Here is a 15,095-nt window from a genome sequence, read left to right as displayed (position 1 = left end):
TGGCCCTATTCCAGGCATACCGAATCATACTCTTCAGGGAGGCTCCGGAACCTGTATTTTAAACAAAGAAATGAGTTTGGGAAACCTGAGTCCTGCTCATTAGGCCAACGCAGAGACTTTCTGGCTTGTAAAGTACTCCACAACATGGGGAAGATCTTATGAGATGGCGTCATTGCGTCATGAACACAATACTATTTAGTCTTAGGTGGAACTTTCTAGAAGGAGACTCAAAAAGTAGGAGGTGAGAAAAGAACCTCCTCTTCTTCAACCCCAACCCTACCATACACATCATATGGTCCATGGTCCAAAGGTTGTTGGTTCCTGTATCCAAGGACACACCACCACAACAAGCCTGAGCCTATTAGACGTAACTTTCCTGGTATAATTAGCCAAAATGCAGTAATCAGCTCCCCATGGTTGTTGCTGCCAAGAACGGCATAAACAACCTCAAGGCTCTGAAAAACAACACATTTCTTCACACATGTGACTTAGCAGGTCTCTTCCTGCAGCCATTCTTTGCTCAAGAATTGAGAGATCCACAGGATGATACGGCTCATCAGGAAAGGCCCAAGAGCCTCTGTCTGGTTGGAGACTTAGAGGCGGTCTGCCAACTGAGGCTTAGGGGGCAGGAGGTTCTCTCCTCCCCCACAGACTCTTCCACAGAGAACTGGCGGTGCAGAAAAATAACCCTGGGAGGGACAACCAGTGGGGCCATGGTGACTGGTTGTGTAGGTACTTCTCAGCTGTCTTGAGAGAATGTCAAGAGCATGGCATTTGGGGGTGGAATCGCTTTTATCTGTAATCATAAAATCTGCACCATCGCAGAAACCTGTGCAAAGTCATGCTGTGTGAGCCGATGGTGGGTCCCTGAGGATGTGGGTGTCAGTGAGCACAGTTTTCAGTGTTGTCCCTGTGGTTCTTTGCAGAATCTAAGCTAAACATTTGACTGCTGGTTAAGAAGTCTCCTATAAGTTCTGTCATTAGATAGCACTGGGAAGAAAAAGAATGGTGATTGTAATTCCGTCATCAAACCTATCATCTTATGAGTTCCTATAATCACCACCTTTCCCCCATTATGCTGCTTCTGTAAGTGTCTTAACTTTATAGATGAGAATCCTGCTCCCTAAGGTCACTAAGCTAGATCCGATCCAGCTCTCTTCTTCCAAAACTGCGTTCTTAGCCACTAACCTGTGTTACTTACCAATACCGTGCATACCGTAGAAGAAGTGATGCCAAGGCCATGTGTTTGGCTTCATCTGGTAGCTTTACTCGGCAAATGCCGATGGCCTAGGCTCTCTGGCTGCTGCTCTGAGGAAGTGCACAGGAGATGGGCCTGGCCAAGGAGCACAAGGGGCGACAAGGATGCCATACAGTGCCCTGGTGTCCAGATCGCAAGTGGGACATTCCTATTTCAGTGGATATGATAGGCTTAGAGCCTAGGAAGAGCTTTACATTTCTTAGAAGCCATAGAAGTAATTCTTTCCATGAACAACTGAAGTTGCAGAAGGCAAAAGAGTACAGATTCCACATTGTTATTAAACTTGAGAGAACTTAGCATTGGGGCAGAAGACAGTGAGTGACACTGTGTAGAGGCCTGGTTTTGAGTCCCACTTTTCTGGCAAATTACTCCACTGTTCTTTGCCTAAATTTTCTAACCTGAAACAGGAAAATATTTATTTTACTGAGAAGATGAAATTATATAGGTATGCAAATGTACATGTATAGAAATATGAAAATAGAAGCAGAATTGACCATGGTGAGCAGTGGGCAGAGGAACACAGTTCCTGGGTGAGTTCCAGGTGGCTTCCTCCCTTACTGCTGCTTGATCAAAGGTGAGCTTTCTTGCATGTCTTCTCTACTGTAAAAGGTGAATTCCTTGTGAAAGCCCTGCCACCTTGTGCCCTTCATATCTGGGTATAGTTAGAAATCAGATTTTTTGTTTTGTTTTTTTAATTTATTTTTAAATCACAGTTGACACACAGTATTATATTAGTTTCAGGTGTCCAACATAGTGGTTAGACATTTCTATACCTTATGACGTGATCCCTCCAATCTAGTCCCTCTAGTGCTCATCTGACAACATACATAATTATTACATTATTAATGACTATATTCCCTATGTTGTACTCAGAAATCAGGGTTTTGAAGGTGACAGAAAAGGCCAATGCAGCCTGAGAACTTGGTATCTACAGGTGGGTTGACGGGGAAGGGAGTTTTCAAAGCAGGATGAAAGCAGCAGAAGAGACCCACTGGGCGCAGCTGGCCCAGGAGCCCACAGAGGAGCCACTTTCCAAGGTGTGGGGTTGAATTTAGAAGCTGGCAGACACCCCTGGCTAATCAAGACACACTGAGAAGCCAAAGAATTCATGTCAAATAACCCTTCCCCCAGAACATTTCTTATCTATTACTTTAGTACAAACAAATGCATTTGATTACGTCCCCCCTTTTCATTATTGGGAGAAAGTGTTAATCAAAGAGAAAATAGCCAAGAACAGGCAGCAGATGGCAGGAGAAATGGGAGGCCTAGATTTTCCCCAAATCCCCAAATCACAGCTTGAACAGCCTTGTCCCGGGGGGCTTGGTGTGGGATGTGGGGTCCCCCTTTCATAAAGCTGCCCGGCACAGATGTGCAAGCTGGATGGAAAATGTTAATGGCTCACCCACTTCACATTCATTTCTTTTCTTATAGCATTATCCTGGAAAAAAATTCCATTTAAGATATGAATCTGATTTTTAGTTAAAAATGCCCAATTCAGACATCAAAAACTGGCCCGAGTACAATTGTTCCCTGTTCACACAGGAAACAGGTTGAATCAATGGCCCTCCTGGTAGCCTGTAGTTTTACTGGAGTTGCCTGCACTCCACCTCTTGTGAAACCCAGATCTGCCAGTCAGCGGAGTCTGAGGAATGATGTCTCCGTTGGGGGCCCCAGAATAGGGGGCTGCTGTTTCACTGGAGACATCTCAGCCCCTTAATGGCCGGGTGTTCTCAGTTATAATATTCTAAATACACATTCCAGAGTGCACGAGCATATTCATAACTGCTCCATTGTGGCATTTAGATTTACCCTTGAAATTTATCTTTAATTTTTACAGTTGTCTCCTTAACCATGTATATTACTCCCTTCTTCAAACAACCTGTCTTGCTGCTGCAGCTTTTCTGGAAACCAAAGCGTAATTAAATATTAAATTAATATTTCATTTAAAATTAAATATCAAAGGCTTCCATCTAATCTTTCACTTGTGCACTGCTGTTCTCACCTCGTGTTCGCATTCCTGTATCCACAAAGGCAGGCACCACCTCTTAATAATGTGTTCTTATTTTATGTTTGTCCTTTTATGTTTTTAATTGGTGACACTGAACTTTTGCTGCATGGAAATGAATGGATGTAGGGAGAGATTTTAAAGCATCGAAGGTTGAAGACAACTTAATTCAACAGTTTATGGCTTCAACCCCACCCATCTCCACTTCTCAAAGAAGAGTTTCACTGCACCAAGTAAATTATAGTGTTGGAATCATACAGTGAAAGAGCTTCCAAGGGGTCTTAGAGGTCATTCAGCCCAATGTTTTCTCTTTGCAAAGAAATAAACCAAAGTCCACCTGGCCTTGAAGGTGGCATCATTAGTCAAAGTCTGAAACTAAGACAGAGCCCAGGCGCTGGCTTCATCTCCATCCACCACACCATCAAATGCTATAAAGTATAACCCGGGAGCATTAAAATGTTAATTGAATGTAGCCTTTGAATTGTGGACACATGAAGAGTAGAGCAGAAGGTAGATGATTGGAGGAGGAATTTAAGAGGAAGTAGGGAGACAGAGGAACCAGATTCATAGCACAAACCAGGCAGATGTCACAGAATCAATTTGTAGGAGCAAAGCCTCTTGAAGACAAAGACACTGTGAGGAAACAGCAGAGTGGAGAAGTCCTGAAGTGGCATGAGGGCAGGAGCTAATCTGTGGATATCTAAGTTCCTCCCCGCGGTAGACTGTTCTTCTATACCTTCCTGTTCTAACAGAGTAACGGACTGTGACCAGAGTCATGTGGAAAGGTGTTCCTGATTCATGTTTTCTCCTCTGCTTGCATGTCAAAGTCCATCTTCTGATTTGGTGTTTATCTGGCAGTCACAGATTTTAGCTTGCTTAAGCAGCTTCCTCCCCTTATTTTCTTTATTCTTAGAGAAGGCCATGATTTAGAGTGAGGGCTGGAGAGATCCTCTAGTTCTGTAAGCTAGAGTCCTTAGGAGACCATGGGCACTGTGCACTTCTAATAAAAGTGAGGATCCTTTGCTGCAGATGAATGCACATATGTGCAAACACACATCTGGGCTCGGACTTTCTAGACTTCTATGGGTCTCTTTATGGTCATCCACACACTCCATGACGGTCCTAGGCTCCAGTTGGAAGACTCCTAGTGAGGAAAACTGATTCCTAGGACTCTGTCTTAGTTCCATCCCCGAGTGGCAGCCCAGTTGAGCGCTCAGATCTTCCCTCACCCCATCAGCTTAGTTGTCTCCTCCCAAATTTCTGCAAAGGAACTCCGTTGGTCCTTGGTGATCAGTACTCCTATCGGTCAAGAGTATAAGTGACCTCCTGCCTGCAGTGTCTTTGTCAGGGTTAATCAGAATTCTAACAATGAGTCCCCTTTCCATGTTATCCAGTGTCCCCTATATTTTTGGGGAACAGAAGTGAAGACAAAAGCTGGAGTAAGCATTATCTGGACTCTCTGCTTCCTCTTAAGGAAAGAAAAAAAAGCTATATAGAATTTATACATCTCATCAACCCTTTGGGAAAATTAATATTGAGCACCAGCCAGCTTTTGTTATTTTTTTTTAAATGAGTGGTTCCCAGTAGATATTTTTAGTTAAATACTATTTACTTATAAAAGAAACCCTTCACACATTGCTCATAGTCTACATCTATTTGTTGGGTCCAAGATATGTAAGTAACCTTATATCTTATACCCGCAATCAAATGAGAAATGACACGTAAAATCCAGGCCCTCAGGAGAAATATTATGAAATCTCAAGGTATTGATGAAAGTTTTTCCAAGGCTGATCCAAATGGGATTTAGATTCTGTGGCAGTTGAAATGTGTATTATTAAACTCCTTAAGCAAACCCGAATGACTCCCAGTGGGGGATTAAGACATTCTATGTATAGCAAAGACGAAATTCTCATGTCTGAGTTTTCTCTATTGAATTCCCCCTTGATTACCTTCTGTAATATTTAACTTCATTCCATGCCATAATTATTTAATAAAAGGTAAATATAAATTATATTTCAGTGGGGATATGACCTTTTACCTTAATGTTATGTTACTAAAGAAAGACATAGATAAATAGAGCCTATAGATTGAAGCGCATTTTTAATTTGCTCTCTTTTTGCCTTGCCAGCATTTCTCTGTGTCCCTGTCAGCCAAGGGGTTAGCAGGGCCTCACAGCCCCCGCACTCCGTGTGGTGTGAGAGGTTGTAAATTCACACTGATGATGGCGGTTAATGATCTGGTTGGCCCTCAGAGACAGTCTTGGTGCTGGTCTTGGGCACGTCAGTAGCTAATGGAGGTTTGCTTGGCTCACACCAGGCCTGAAAGGAGAGAACACCAGGGAGGTGGGGAGGGGGGAAGCTGGGATTCAAGATAAGGCTGACTCTATAGCATACAAAAACAACTGGCTAGTGGGAAAGTCAGTTTAAGTCAAACTTGCCCAGTCCAGCCTCGAGTTGAACACCTTGAAACATTAACTGACTTTTCTCCTGCAGTTTGGTGTTGACTAAACAGTTTTGACCTCACGATTTTTATTTCCAAAGTGCCTTTGATTAAATGGTGTTGTGTGCGTGTGTGCGTGTGCGCGTGTGTACATGTGTGTGGTTGTTCCCTGTCCATAGAGATGACAGTGTGTTTTACTGCAGTCTTTCTCATCTTGGATACACACAGAGCCCATCCCACAGTCAACGCTTGTGAAGTCTGGCAGGGCCCACCAAACAAAACGAAACAAAACCCTCCACATAAGAAATAGCTGGGTACGCCTAATCTACACATTTGGTTTAAAACATGAATGGCTGACCCAGTGTGGTCAAAATAGTCTTCCATTTCTGATTTAGGGGGGCAGTGAGGAGGGGAGGGCAAGATAAACCAGACATTACCCTGTGTCCTGGTGGCTTTCCATCTAATAGGAGAGAACACGGTACCAATGTGGGATGAGTTCTATGAAAGGAAACCATCGTCTCCATCCCATCTCTGCATAGTGACTAGAGCCCAGCTTTAGGGAAGTTCTCTGCCAGCAGCAGGAAGGACCAAGGTATAAGGGGAGTGGAGCCCTGGGTGGTCACTAGACTCCAGTGAGAGGGTGAGACGCAGCCTGGGAGAGCAGCCATGCAATGGGCAGGAAGGGACAAGGGCGGTAATGGAGACAGTGTGGGCCTTGGAAAGGGCTGGGGGCGGGGGCTAGATTTTCTACCATATGCAGAGTCCCTTCCTTTATAGTCAGCCCGTTGTGAGCACACCCATATCCATAATTTCCATTTTCTCCATAGAGGAAAATCAGCACCTTAGGTAGCGCAATGGCGCATATTTGAAAAAAGACGAGGCCATGATTGATTTAGAGCATTTTGTCACCAAGCCTGTTCGCCCCGCAGCACCGGGCAGCTGTTTGTGTTTGCTGATTGATACCAAATGGGGCCTCGTCCCGCAGGGACAGAGAGGCGGGCAGCGCAGGCTCTCTCCAGGTCTGCAGGGCTTTCCTGAAGCCGGGGAGGAAGCACGGGCTGGGTGGGGGTGCGGGGGCTCAGGGAGTGGGTGACAGGAAACGGAGGGTGGCACGGCCGCTTTGCAACACTTTCTCTGCTCCTCCCCAGCTCTCATCCAGCAGCGAAGTACAGAGGGGTAGCCTTTGGCCAAGGGGGCTGCTGGCCCGCCTGGCTCGGGCTTGGAGCGGCGCCTCTGGCTGCACGGCAGGAAAAGCTGAGAGCACGGGCCTCGGGCTAGAGAACCCGGGTGCAGATGCCACCCTTACCCCTGGGCTGCATTTCAGATGGGGACAAACCCACGGCACGAGGTGGCCACGAGGGCAGAGGAGCTGATGTGCGTAAAGGCTCAGCACAGGGCCCGTGGCCTGGCAAGCCTCCGTCAGTTCTAACAGGGGTAATGACAGTTTTCGTTATTGGCCGTTACTGCCGCTAAAAATCCTGTTATTAAAGAAAAAGACTTCAGAAATCGCTGTTACAGCGCTAAGCAGGAAAAACAAGTTTACAGAACGATCCCGATTGTACAGCCAGGTCTTCCTACACGTGCTCTGGGTAAGATGGTGATGTGAGTGCAAATGTTTAATCTGCTCCCCTCTCCCCCGAATATAGGGGAAGATATTTTCAAGAAAACTTAAAAATAAGGGGGTAGCGTTCATGTTTGCAGCTAGGCTGGCGTCATCCGTGTGCCTGAGACTTGCTCTGTCTTGCTAGTGTGTGCAGACAGGTGTCTGAAAGACACCGATCACCCCAAGTTTAATAAGGGTAATATTAGCCGATGATGATAAACTAACAATAAAAATGAAAGAGTGGAGAGAATGAGGTGAGGAAATTAAAGGTAAGCAAAACTCTTCATATATGGAGGGGCTCAACAGACTCAAATAATTAGAAAAAATGGAATATCTTTTAAGAATTCTAAAGGTATTGCTTTAAAATACTAAAATAGGATGTGTATCTTCCTAATCAACTAAAGGAAAATATATACATGAAAAACTATTAGACAGGGATATGTGGAAGGGTAAATTTATAGTAGCAGTTATGTATAAAATGTTAAGTAATATGATCAAAAAGATATATTAAATAATACATTTAAAGCATTACCCACAGAAAACAGACAAGACTGATATGTATTAATTCACAAAATACTTAATGAATTCCCAAACGCAGATATCCTGCAGGCCACCTCTTTTTAATCCAATGCCATTAACTAGAATAAATAATTAACCATTTAATACCTAACCACCTGGACATTTTAAGATATTCTCTTGGAAACAAAAGGAAGATAAAATTAGAAACATGGATCTTCATAAAGTTACAACAAAGAGGTGGGGGAGAACCACGAAGAGAAGATTTGAATTTTAAACAAATTCCTAATGTGGAATCAATGCTAAAACATTTAAAATCTCGATGACATGCATGATTTTCCTAGAAAATACAAATGATATTGAGATATAAAGAATGAAGCCAAGGTTTTTGATTGGCCATCTGACGGACAGGTCACTGAGAATCACATGGGCTTGGGGTGGCTTGAGTGGGAGGACTCAGGGCCACCCAAGCGGACATCGCCAGTCAATAACTGGGATAGATAAGGCTGAATCTCAGGCAAGCTGTCTGGATGGGACATAAAAATTTGTGATGGTCAGCATGTGGCTTGACATAGAAATCATGGGGGCGCTGAGGAGGTTTCTGCAGGAGCTGGATAGACAAGACAGAGACGGTCTTGGCGACTGTCATGAGGCATCAGCATCTGCAAGACACTCTGAGGGAGAGCGGTGCTCCCGCAGGCTGAGCTGGCGTGGCCGTAGAGGTCGGCCTGCCACGGGGAAGTGCGGGTTCAGGAAAGCCCGTGGGTTCAAGTCTTTCCAGCAAGAGGGTATTTCCAGGGTCAAATGCTAACTTGAGTTTAAGATAAGAACAGAAAAGTTCCTCTTGGTTTGGCTAAAATGTTATTGGTGACCTTGACAGAGCAGTTTCACTGGGGTTCTTTCAAACTTTTAGTTGAGGTAATATCCATGCTCTGTAAGTTTTATAGAGCATAGGATAAGATATAGAAAGCTTTTCAATTTACTTTTCAAAGCAGGTATAAAATAAAAATCAATCAGAGGCTGGGTAGCACCATGCACACAATCCCAGTTATTGATAAAGACACGTAAATTTCCAGCAACAATAATTATAGCTGACACTTGTTGACAATGTGTGTCAGGCACTATTCTCTGTAATTTAATTGATTTAATCATCACAACAGTAGTCTTAAGAAAATATTAACAAATTGAATCCAGAAATATACTAAGTGTATTATTTACCACACCCACGAATAAACACTTAATTGTGGAAATATTGGGAGAAAATTAATATGATTGTAATTTTCTGTAATTCTAATACATTCTGATAAAAATCTCAGATCAAAGCCTGCTATCTAATATCTGTCTCAAAGAGCCAACACCACTTTTGCTGGTGAAATGTTAGTGTCATTTAGGGGACAGTAAGCAAAAATATCCACCACCATCCTCATTTTTAGACACTATTTGGGAGGTTTTAGCGAACACAAGAATGAGATTAAGGGAATTAAATGGGATCAACATGCCCATCAAAAGGACACAACATGATCATTACATGTAGATGCTATTAATGTACAAGTTTAAGAATCAACAAAAACATAACGACATCTGTCAGGGGTTTGGATGCAAAATAACAGATAGCTACAATTAGTTAAGATCTTTTATGTGCCAAGAATTGTGTGGGGCATTATATAAATTGTTTCATTTAATTTTGACAGCAAACTCATGAGATGAATTTTAAACAGGAGCTCTCAGAAATTAATGGTGGAGCTGGAATTCAACCTCAGGATCTACTTCACTCTAAAGCTGATTCTCTTAATGACTATACCATCTATTACCACACACAACTCTCACACACACTGTCTACACAGGCATATAAAACTCTAATGTGTTTCTAGGTTCTAGGAAAACTCTTAGAAAATGTGATGAGAGGGTAATTATAATCACAATAAAAAAGTAAAATACATAGCAAAAAATAAAAATGAACAACAGAAAACTTATTACCTATATGATTAGCAATGCACATTTTATGGGTGGACCTAAAGAAGAGCTCATATATATATGAATATGTATACACACGTATTGTGTGTGTGTGTACTTTCCAGATTTAGCATTGGGATGGTCGATGATCTTTCTACATATGATCTTTCTACATATAATACATAAGGACAAATTGGGATATGATATTATAACATGGTGACAGTCAAGAGTGTTAACAATATTAGTAGAAAAGTGTTTTTACAAGTAAAAAAAAGAAAAAGACTAACCCCCAATAGAAAAGAGAGCAGAAACTATTAATAAGTAGTTCAATAAAGAAGAAATTAAAATCATCAAGTCCAAGAAAAAAATATTCCACTTCACTGACGGGTAAACAAATGTAAGTTAAAACAGTGACATGCGTTGCTGCCGGGAATAGATCAGCACATCCTTCTGAGCAGTGATTAGCAGGGGTATGAAAGGCCCTAATCATAAATTTTGGTTGAGTAATCCTAATTCTTGAAATTTTCCAATTGAAATAATGAAAGTTATGTGCAAAGAGTAATTATTGCTCTCATTTTTATAACAGTGAAAAGTTAGGATCACATTAAATGCAAACATTAGGAAACGATTTAAATAAGTTATAGGCTGTAGTGGAAAAATATGCAGGGATATTAAACAGTGTTATAAAAGGATATTTAATAACTTGGGGAAAAGTTAGATATATTGTTCAATGGATTAAAAGTAAGTTATGTAACAGTGTGAATCATATGTCTCTGGATAATTTTAAGCGTGTGTGTGTTAAATCTGGATGGATATAAGCAAAAATGCTCACCCAGATCATTTCCAAACCGGTGAGTTTATGAGTGACTTGATTTTTACTTCTCTATTCAAAATTTTTTATATTTTTAAGTAAAAGCTGTGGTTTTGCTAGAGTAATAGCAACAAAGATTCACGAAACATATGCAGTCAGGAAGGTTAAAAAGGAAATACACCGCCTGTGTTTACTGCTGCCTAATGGGAGTGCGGTTGATTATTTATTTTTTGTATCTTTTTCCTTTACTTTCTTTAAACTTTATGAAATTTAAACCACACACTTAAAAAGTAAAGGAAGAGAGGAAGAAGGAGAGACAAAGGCATCTACTTCACAGGAGAAGTGCTGACGGGTGTGCTCCTTCGCTGGCTCGCTCGCCCCTCGGTGGTGGAGCCGGGGCCCGTGGTGCCTCAGTGGCGAGAGCACAGCGGTGCGACAGCAAGCGTGGCATTTGCTCCTGTGGCACTTGCAGTCTATGCTGGAGCCTGGCATTCAACAAATGCACGCGATGAAACATAATTGGAAATATAATCTGAAAGTGTATTATGCATAAGAGCAGGCTTTAGTGAGAATAAACCCATGGCAAATTTAGATATATATGTGAGAAATGGTGCTTAGAAGAAGAGCTGATAGGAGATAAAGGCACCCTCGGGACGGGGGAGGAAGGCAAGAGCAGGTGAGAGTAGTTTGTTGTTTTCAGAAACGGGGGATGGCCAACTGTGTAATGTTGCTGATTATGTGAGACTGAGCAGAGAATTGCAAGTGCGTGCACTTACGGCAGAAGTGATAAAAAATTGTAATAATTCTGAAATTTTGCAGTCTCATTCTAATGGAAAAAAATAAATAAATTACTATTAGCTCCAAAGTTATAAGTGTGAATTAACCAATGCCAATAGCAAAAATCTTTAGCTGATTGTATCCATCATGTATCAATTCTTGGACGGGTAATATCACAATCTTTCTGTTACCTACTGAAGACTTAGTTAGAAGTTTGCTTTGTGGCCAGGACACATATTGAAAAAGGGGACTTTTATTTTTCAGCATTAAATGAACCCACCATAGACTACGGCTTCCAGAGGCTGCAGAAAGTCATCCCAAGGCATCCTGGAGACCCTGAGAGACTAGCTAAGGTAAAACACTTTGGAAATTAACATGTGAAAACCTTCTTGTAGGATTTCAGCAAATTTAGATAAATCCAGCAACTTAAATCCCTCTAAAATTAAGTTAGGTCTTGAAATTTGGCTAAGCTTTAGATACAAGATGCACATAAAATATTTACTGACTATGAAATATATTATGATTAATCTCCAAGGAAACATGAAGTCTGAAAACTTGGGCCTATAAAACAGATACACTCTGAGTATTTAGCGTACAAAACACTACCCACTTGATGAAAATAAATAATTATATAATTGCTTAAAGGTGTAATTTCTCACTCTTTTGTATTTCAATATAGTTTTATTTACCCATAATTGCAGGGACACATTAGTCCACAATCAAGTATTCATTGAGAGCCTACTATGTATACAGGCATTTGGTAAAGTGTAAAACACTTCCATCTACAATTTCTATGAAATGCATCACTTTAAAATGAACCTGCTTATAAAAATTATATCATAAATTTAGCCCATTATTTTAGCTTTCTTTTAAAAAATACATCAATTTGCTAGGTATTCAATTAATGGGAGTAAAATTTAAGTACCACAGTTGCTTCTACATCACACCTTTATTTTCTAGTTGGAAAAATCCCCAGCCCCATTATTAAATTAGGTGATATCTGGAAAGTAGGTTAATAGCAATTTAAAAGGCTGTTAGAAACAGGAGGTGGGAAAGGCAAAATGAGAGGAAAGGGATTACTGAGTACTAATTCTCTCTGGTTAAAGTGAACAGGGGGAAATATTATTGAAAGAATTCATCTTTATTAGAATAAAATTTTGCAGAAGGCATTGCCAAGATAATTTCAGTACTATGGACAACTCCTTGGCAAGTAGCTAAACACAGGTCAATCAATCATTTTAAGAATACTTGGTTAATTAGAGTACCAGATTTTTTAATGAAATGGTCTGAAAGTAGTTCTTAATAAAACTTTCATTACATAATTTTAAAAAATCCTCACCCAAGGAAATTTTTTCCATTTATCTTTAGAGAGAGAGTAGAAGGGAGGGAGAAATGGGAGAGAGAGAGAAACATTGATGTGAGAAAGACATATCAACTGGCTGCCTCCCACACACGCCCTGATGGACGTGTCCTGTCCAGGGGTGGAGAGCAAATCCACAACCGAGGTACGTACCCCTGACCTAGAATCGAAGCCTCGACCCTTCAGTCCAAGAGCCAGTGCTCTAACCACTGAGCAAAACAGGCCAGGGCTTCATTACATTATTAATGTTAATCAACTCCACCCCTAATTTGGTTGCTTTCTGTTTTTGTAGCACCACCATTTATGGATCTATTTTGTCTAGATGAATTCCATGTAGATACATATTTATAGACGGGTTTATATGTGTGAGTGTATTTTACCTCTCAAACCAAATATAGGACCTCTTGGCTAGTTATTCACATTTCAGGGGTATGTTGGGATGTTTTATTTTTATACATAATTTTCCTCTCTGTTTGCCATTTGGGGTTCTAGCTTTGCTTATGCCCCACTCTTTTCTTTTCTAGGAAATGCTGTTGAAAAGAGCTGCAGATCTAGTGGAGGCCCTCTACGGCACACCACACAATAACCAGGTTAGGCGCTCACATCTTATACTTGATACTGAGTTTGACTGTTTGTGCTGGATAAAATGCTCACCTCAACCTGCCATTGTGTAGGACATCATTTTGAAGCGAGCCGCAGATATTGCTGAAGCCCTCTACAGTGTCCCCAGGAACCCCAGCCAGATCCCAGCTCTTTCCAGCTCTCCAGCTCACAGTGGCATGATGGGCATCAATTCTTATGGCAGCCAACTTGGGGTCAGCATCTCAGAGTCAACACAGGGAAATAATCAAGGTATTACCTTTCTCAGAGTCAACATTCAAACAACTTATACATTTTAAAGGTTGGTTCTGGTTGAGCAGGAGGAGTTAAAGCTTGATTCATACACCATCAAAAGAGTGTGTCCCCAGATAAGCAATGCAACCACATACTCTTGGGTTATCTCAACATTATAAGCAGCGTATTATTAGATTTTGAGTTTTTTTAGGCACCAGGTAGAATACTTTAAACTGGAAGTACTTAAGGACCAGATTGACTATTACGATTTTAGAAGGGTTTAGACTTACTGAAACTAGATTTATAGGTATTATTTGAATAGAATTTATACTTCTACCATTGTGATCATCAGATTGAATAATGGAGAGAAGTTGAGTTATTGCCATTTTTGTTTATTATACCCAACTCTCTCTTCCTAGTAACCAATGGTGAATGGCTTGGTTTTATTTGGCAACCTCCTTTGTGTATTGCCTCATATACAAATATGTAGCAACCGGTTTATAGGATTAACTGTGCTTTTACATGAAAAGTATATTGTGTGAATGTTTTTGTCACTGAGGTTGAAAGGTGCTAAATTTATCATAAATCATTTTTTAGAAGTAAACATTCTTAATGATGTCCCTAACCTTGAGGTAGTCTTATTTCTAATTTTGCTTACCCATTGGATGGAAACTCCTCATTCTCATGCCCAGGGTGATTTCTTATAGAAGGGTGGGTGGGATATAATATTACTTTCTTTTTCTTTCCAAATTTTGGTTATTTCCTAAAAAGTTCTAGAGACAGTTTACCCAAAGTGGGTTATTTTAGGATAGATAAGGTGCTGTTTCTGTGCTAGGGTTTCAGAAGTATGGGAGGACTCATTGCCCCTTTCTCCATCCCACCTAGAGGCTGGATTTACCCAAACTCAGTTGCTGATGTTTCCAAGTCTTTGGTCAGAGAACAGTACATTGAAATGAGCTTATCAAACACTCTTTGAATGAAAATGTTTCCCACCCCCACCCAGCGCATGGTAACAACTCAATTTCCAAAGCTGCGATCTGTAGGATACTAGTGGCCCTTGAGCTATTAATAGGATGCCTTTCCTCCACTCCCAGAAGAGATGCTACGGTGCGTTCAGTTTGGGAAATACTAGGTTAGCGAAGTTAAACCACTTCAGTTATTCTCTAGGCCCTTCAAACGCCAGTCTTCAGGGCATGGCTCTCAGCATGCAGCATCTGCCACGCTTTGCTTGACCACACAGCGGTTTTCTCAGCGATACTTACTGATACCTCACGGGGCTCTAGCGTTACATGATGCATGATTTGGGAGGTGTCAGCGCACACTGCCATTAGTCATTCATGCCTTGGTATGAGTCGGGGGGGTTGGTGGCAAATGTACAAGAAGATGAGGGGGGGACTGTGAGGGACGTGGCCTGGGGTCGGATAGGGAAGGGAAAGGAAGGCATATAAGGGTGAAGGCAAAATGCACACTTTCCGCCCCTGTCCGGGAGCAGCTTGGGGGTGCCGGACAGCCTGGGGCCTGGACAGCCTGGGGCCGGCG

General features: G+C 41.6%; 1 protein-coding gene across 1 annotated transcript in view; it reads left to right on the top strand.

Moving 5' to 3' along the window:
• EBF2 (EBF transcription factor 2) overlaps positions 1 to 15,095 on the top strand; it is a 181,609-nt gene that overhangs the window by 151,388 nt on the left and 15,126 nt on the right. The window contains exons 11-13 of the mRNA XM_016203452.2: positions 11,627 to 11,715; positions 13,247 to 13,312; positions 13,397 to 13,574. Of these exons, the coding sequence (XP_016058938.1) occupies positions 11,627 to 11,715; positions 13,247 to 13,312; positions 13,397 to 13,574 (333 nt within the window). The remainder of the gene's footprint in view (positions 1 to 11,626; positions 11,716 to 13,246; positions 13,313 to 13,396; positions 13,575 to 15,095) is intronic.

The sequence above is a fragment of the Miniopterus natalensis genome, chromosome 4 (genome assembly GCF_054644295.1).
Source record: "Miniopterus natalensis isolate mMinNat1 chromosome 4, mMinNat1.hap1, whole genome shotgun sequence".
In the NCBI taxonomy this organism is placed as follows: Eukaryota; Metazoa; Chordata; class Mammalia; order Chiroptera; family Miniopteridae; genus Miniopterus; species Miniopterus natalensis.
This window is presented reverse-complemented; position numbering and strand designations above follow the sequence as displayed.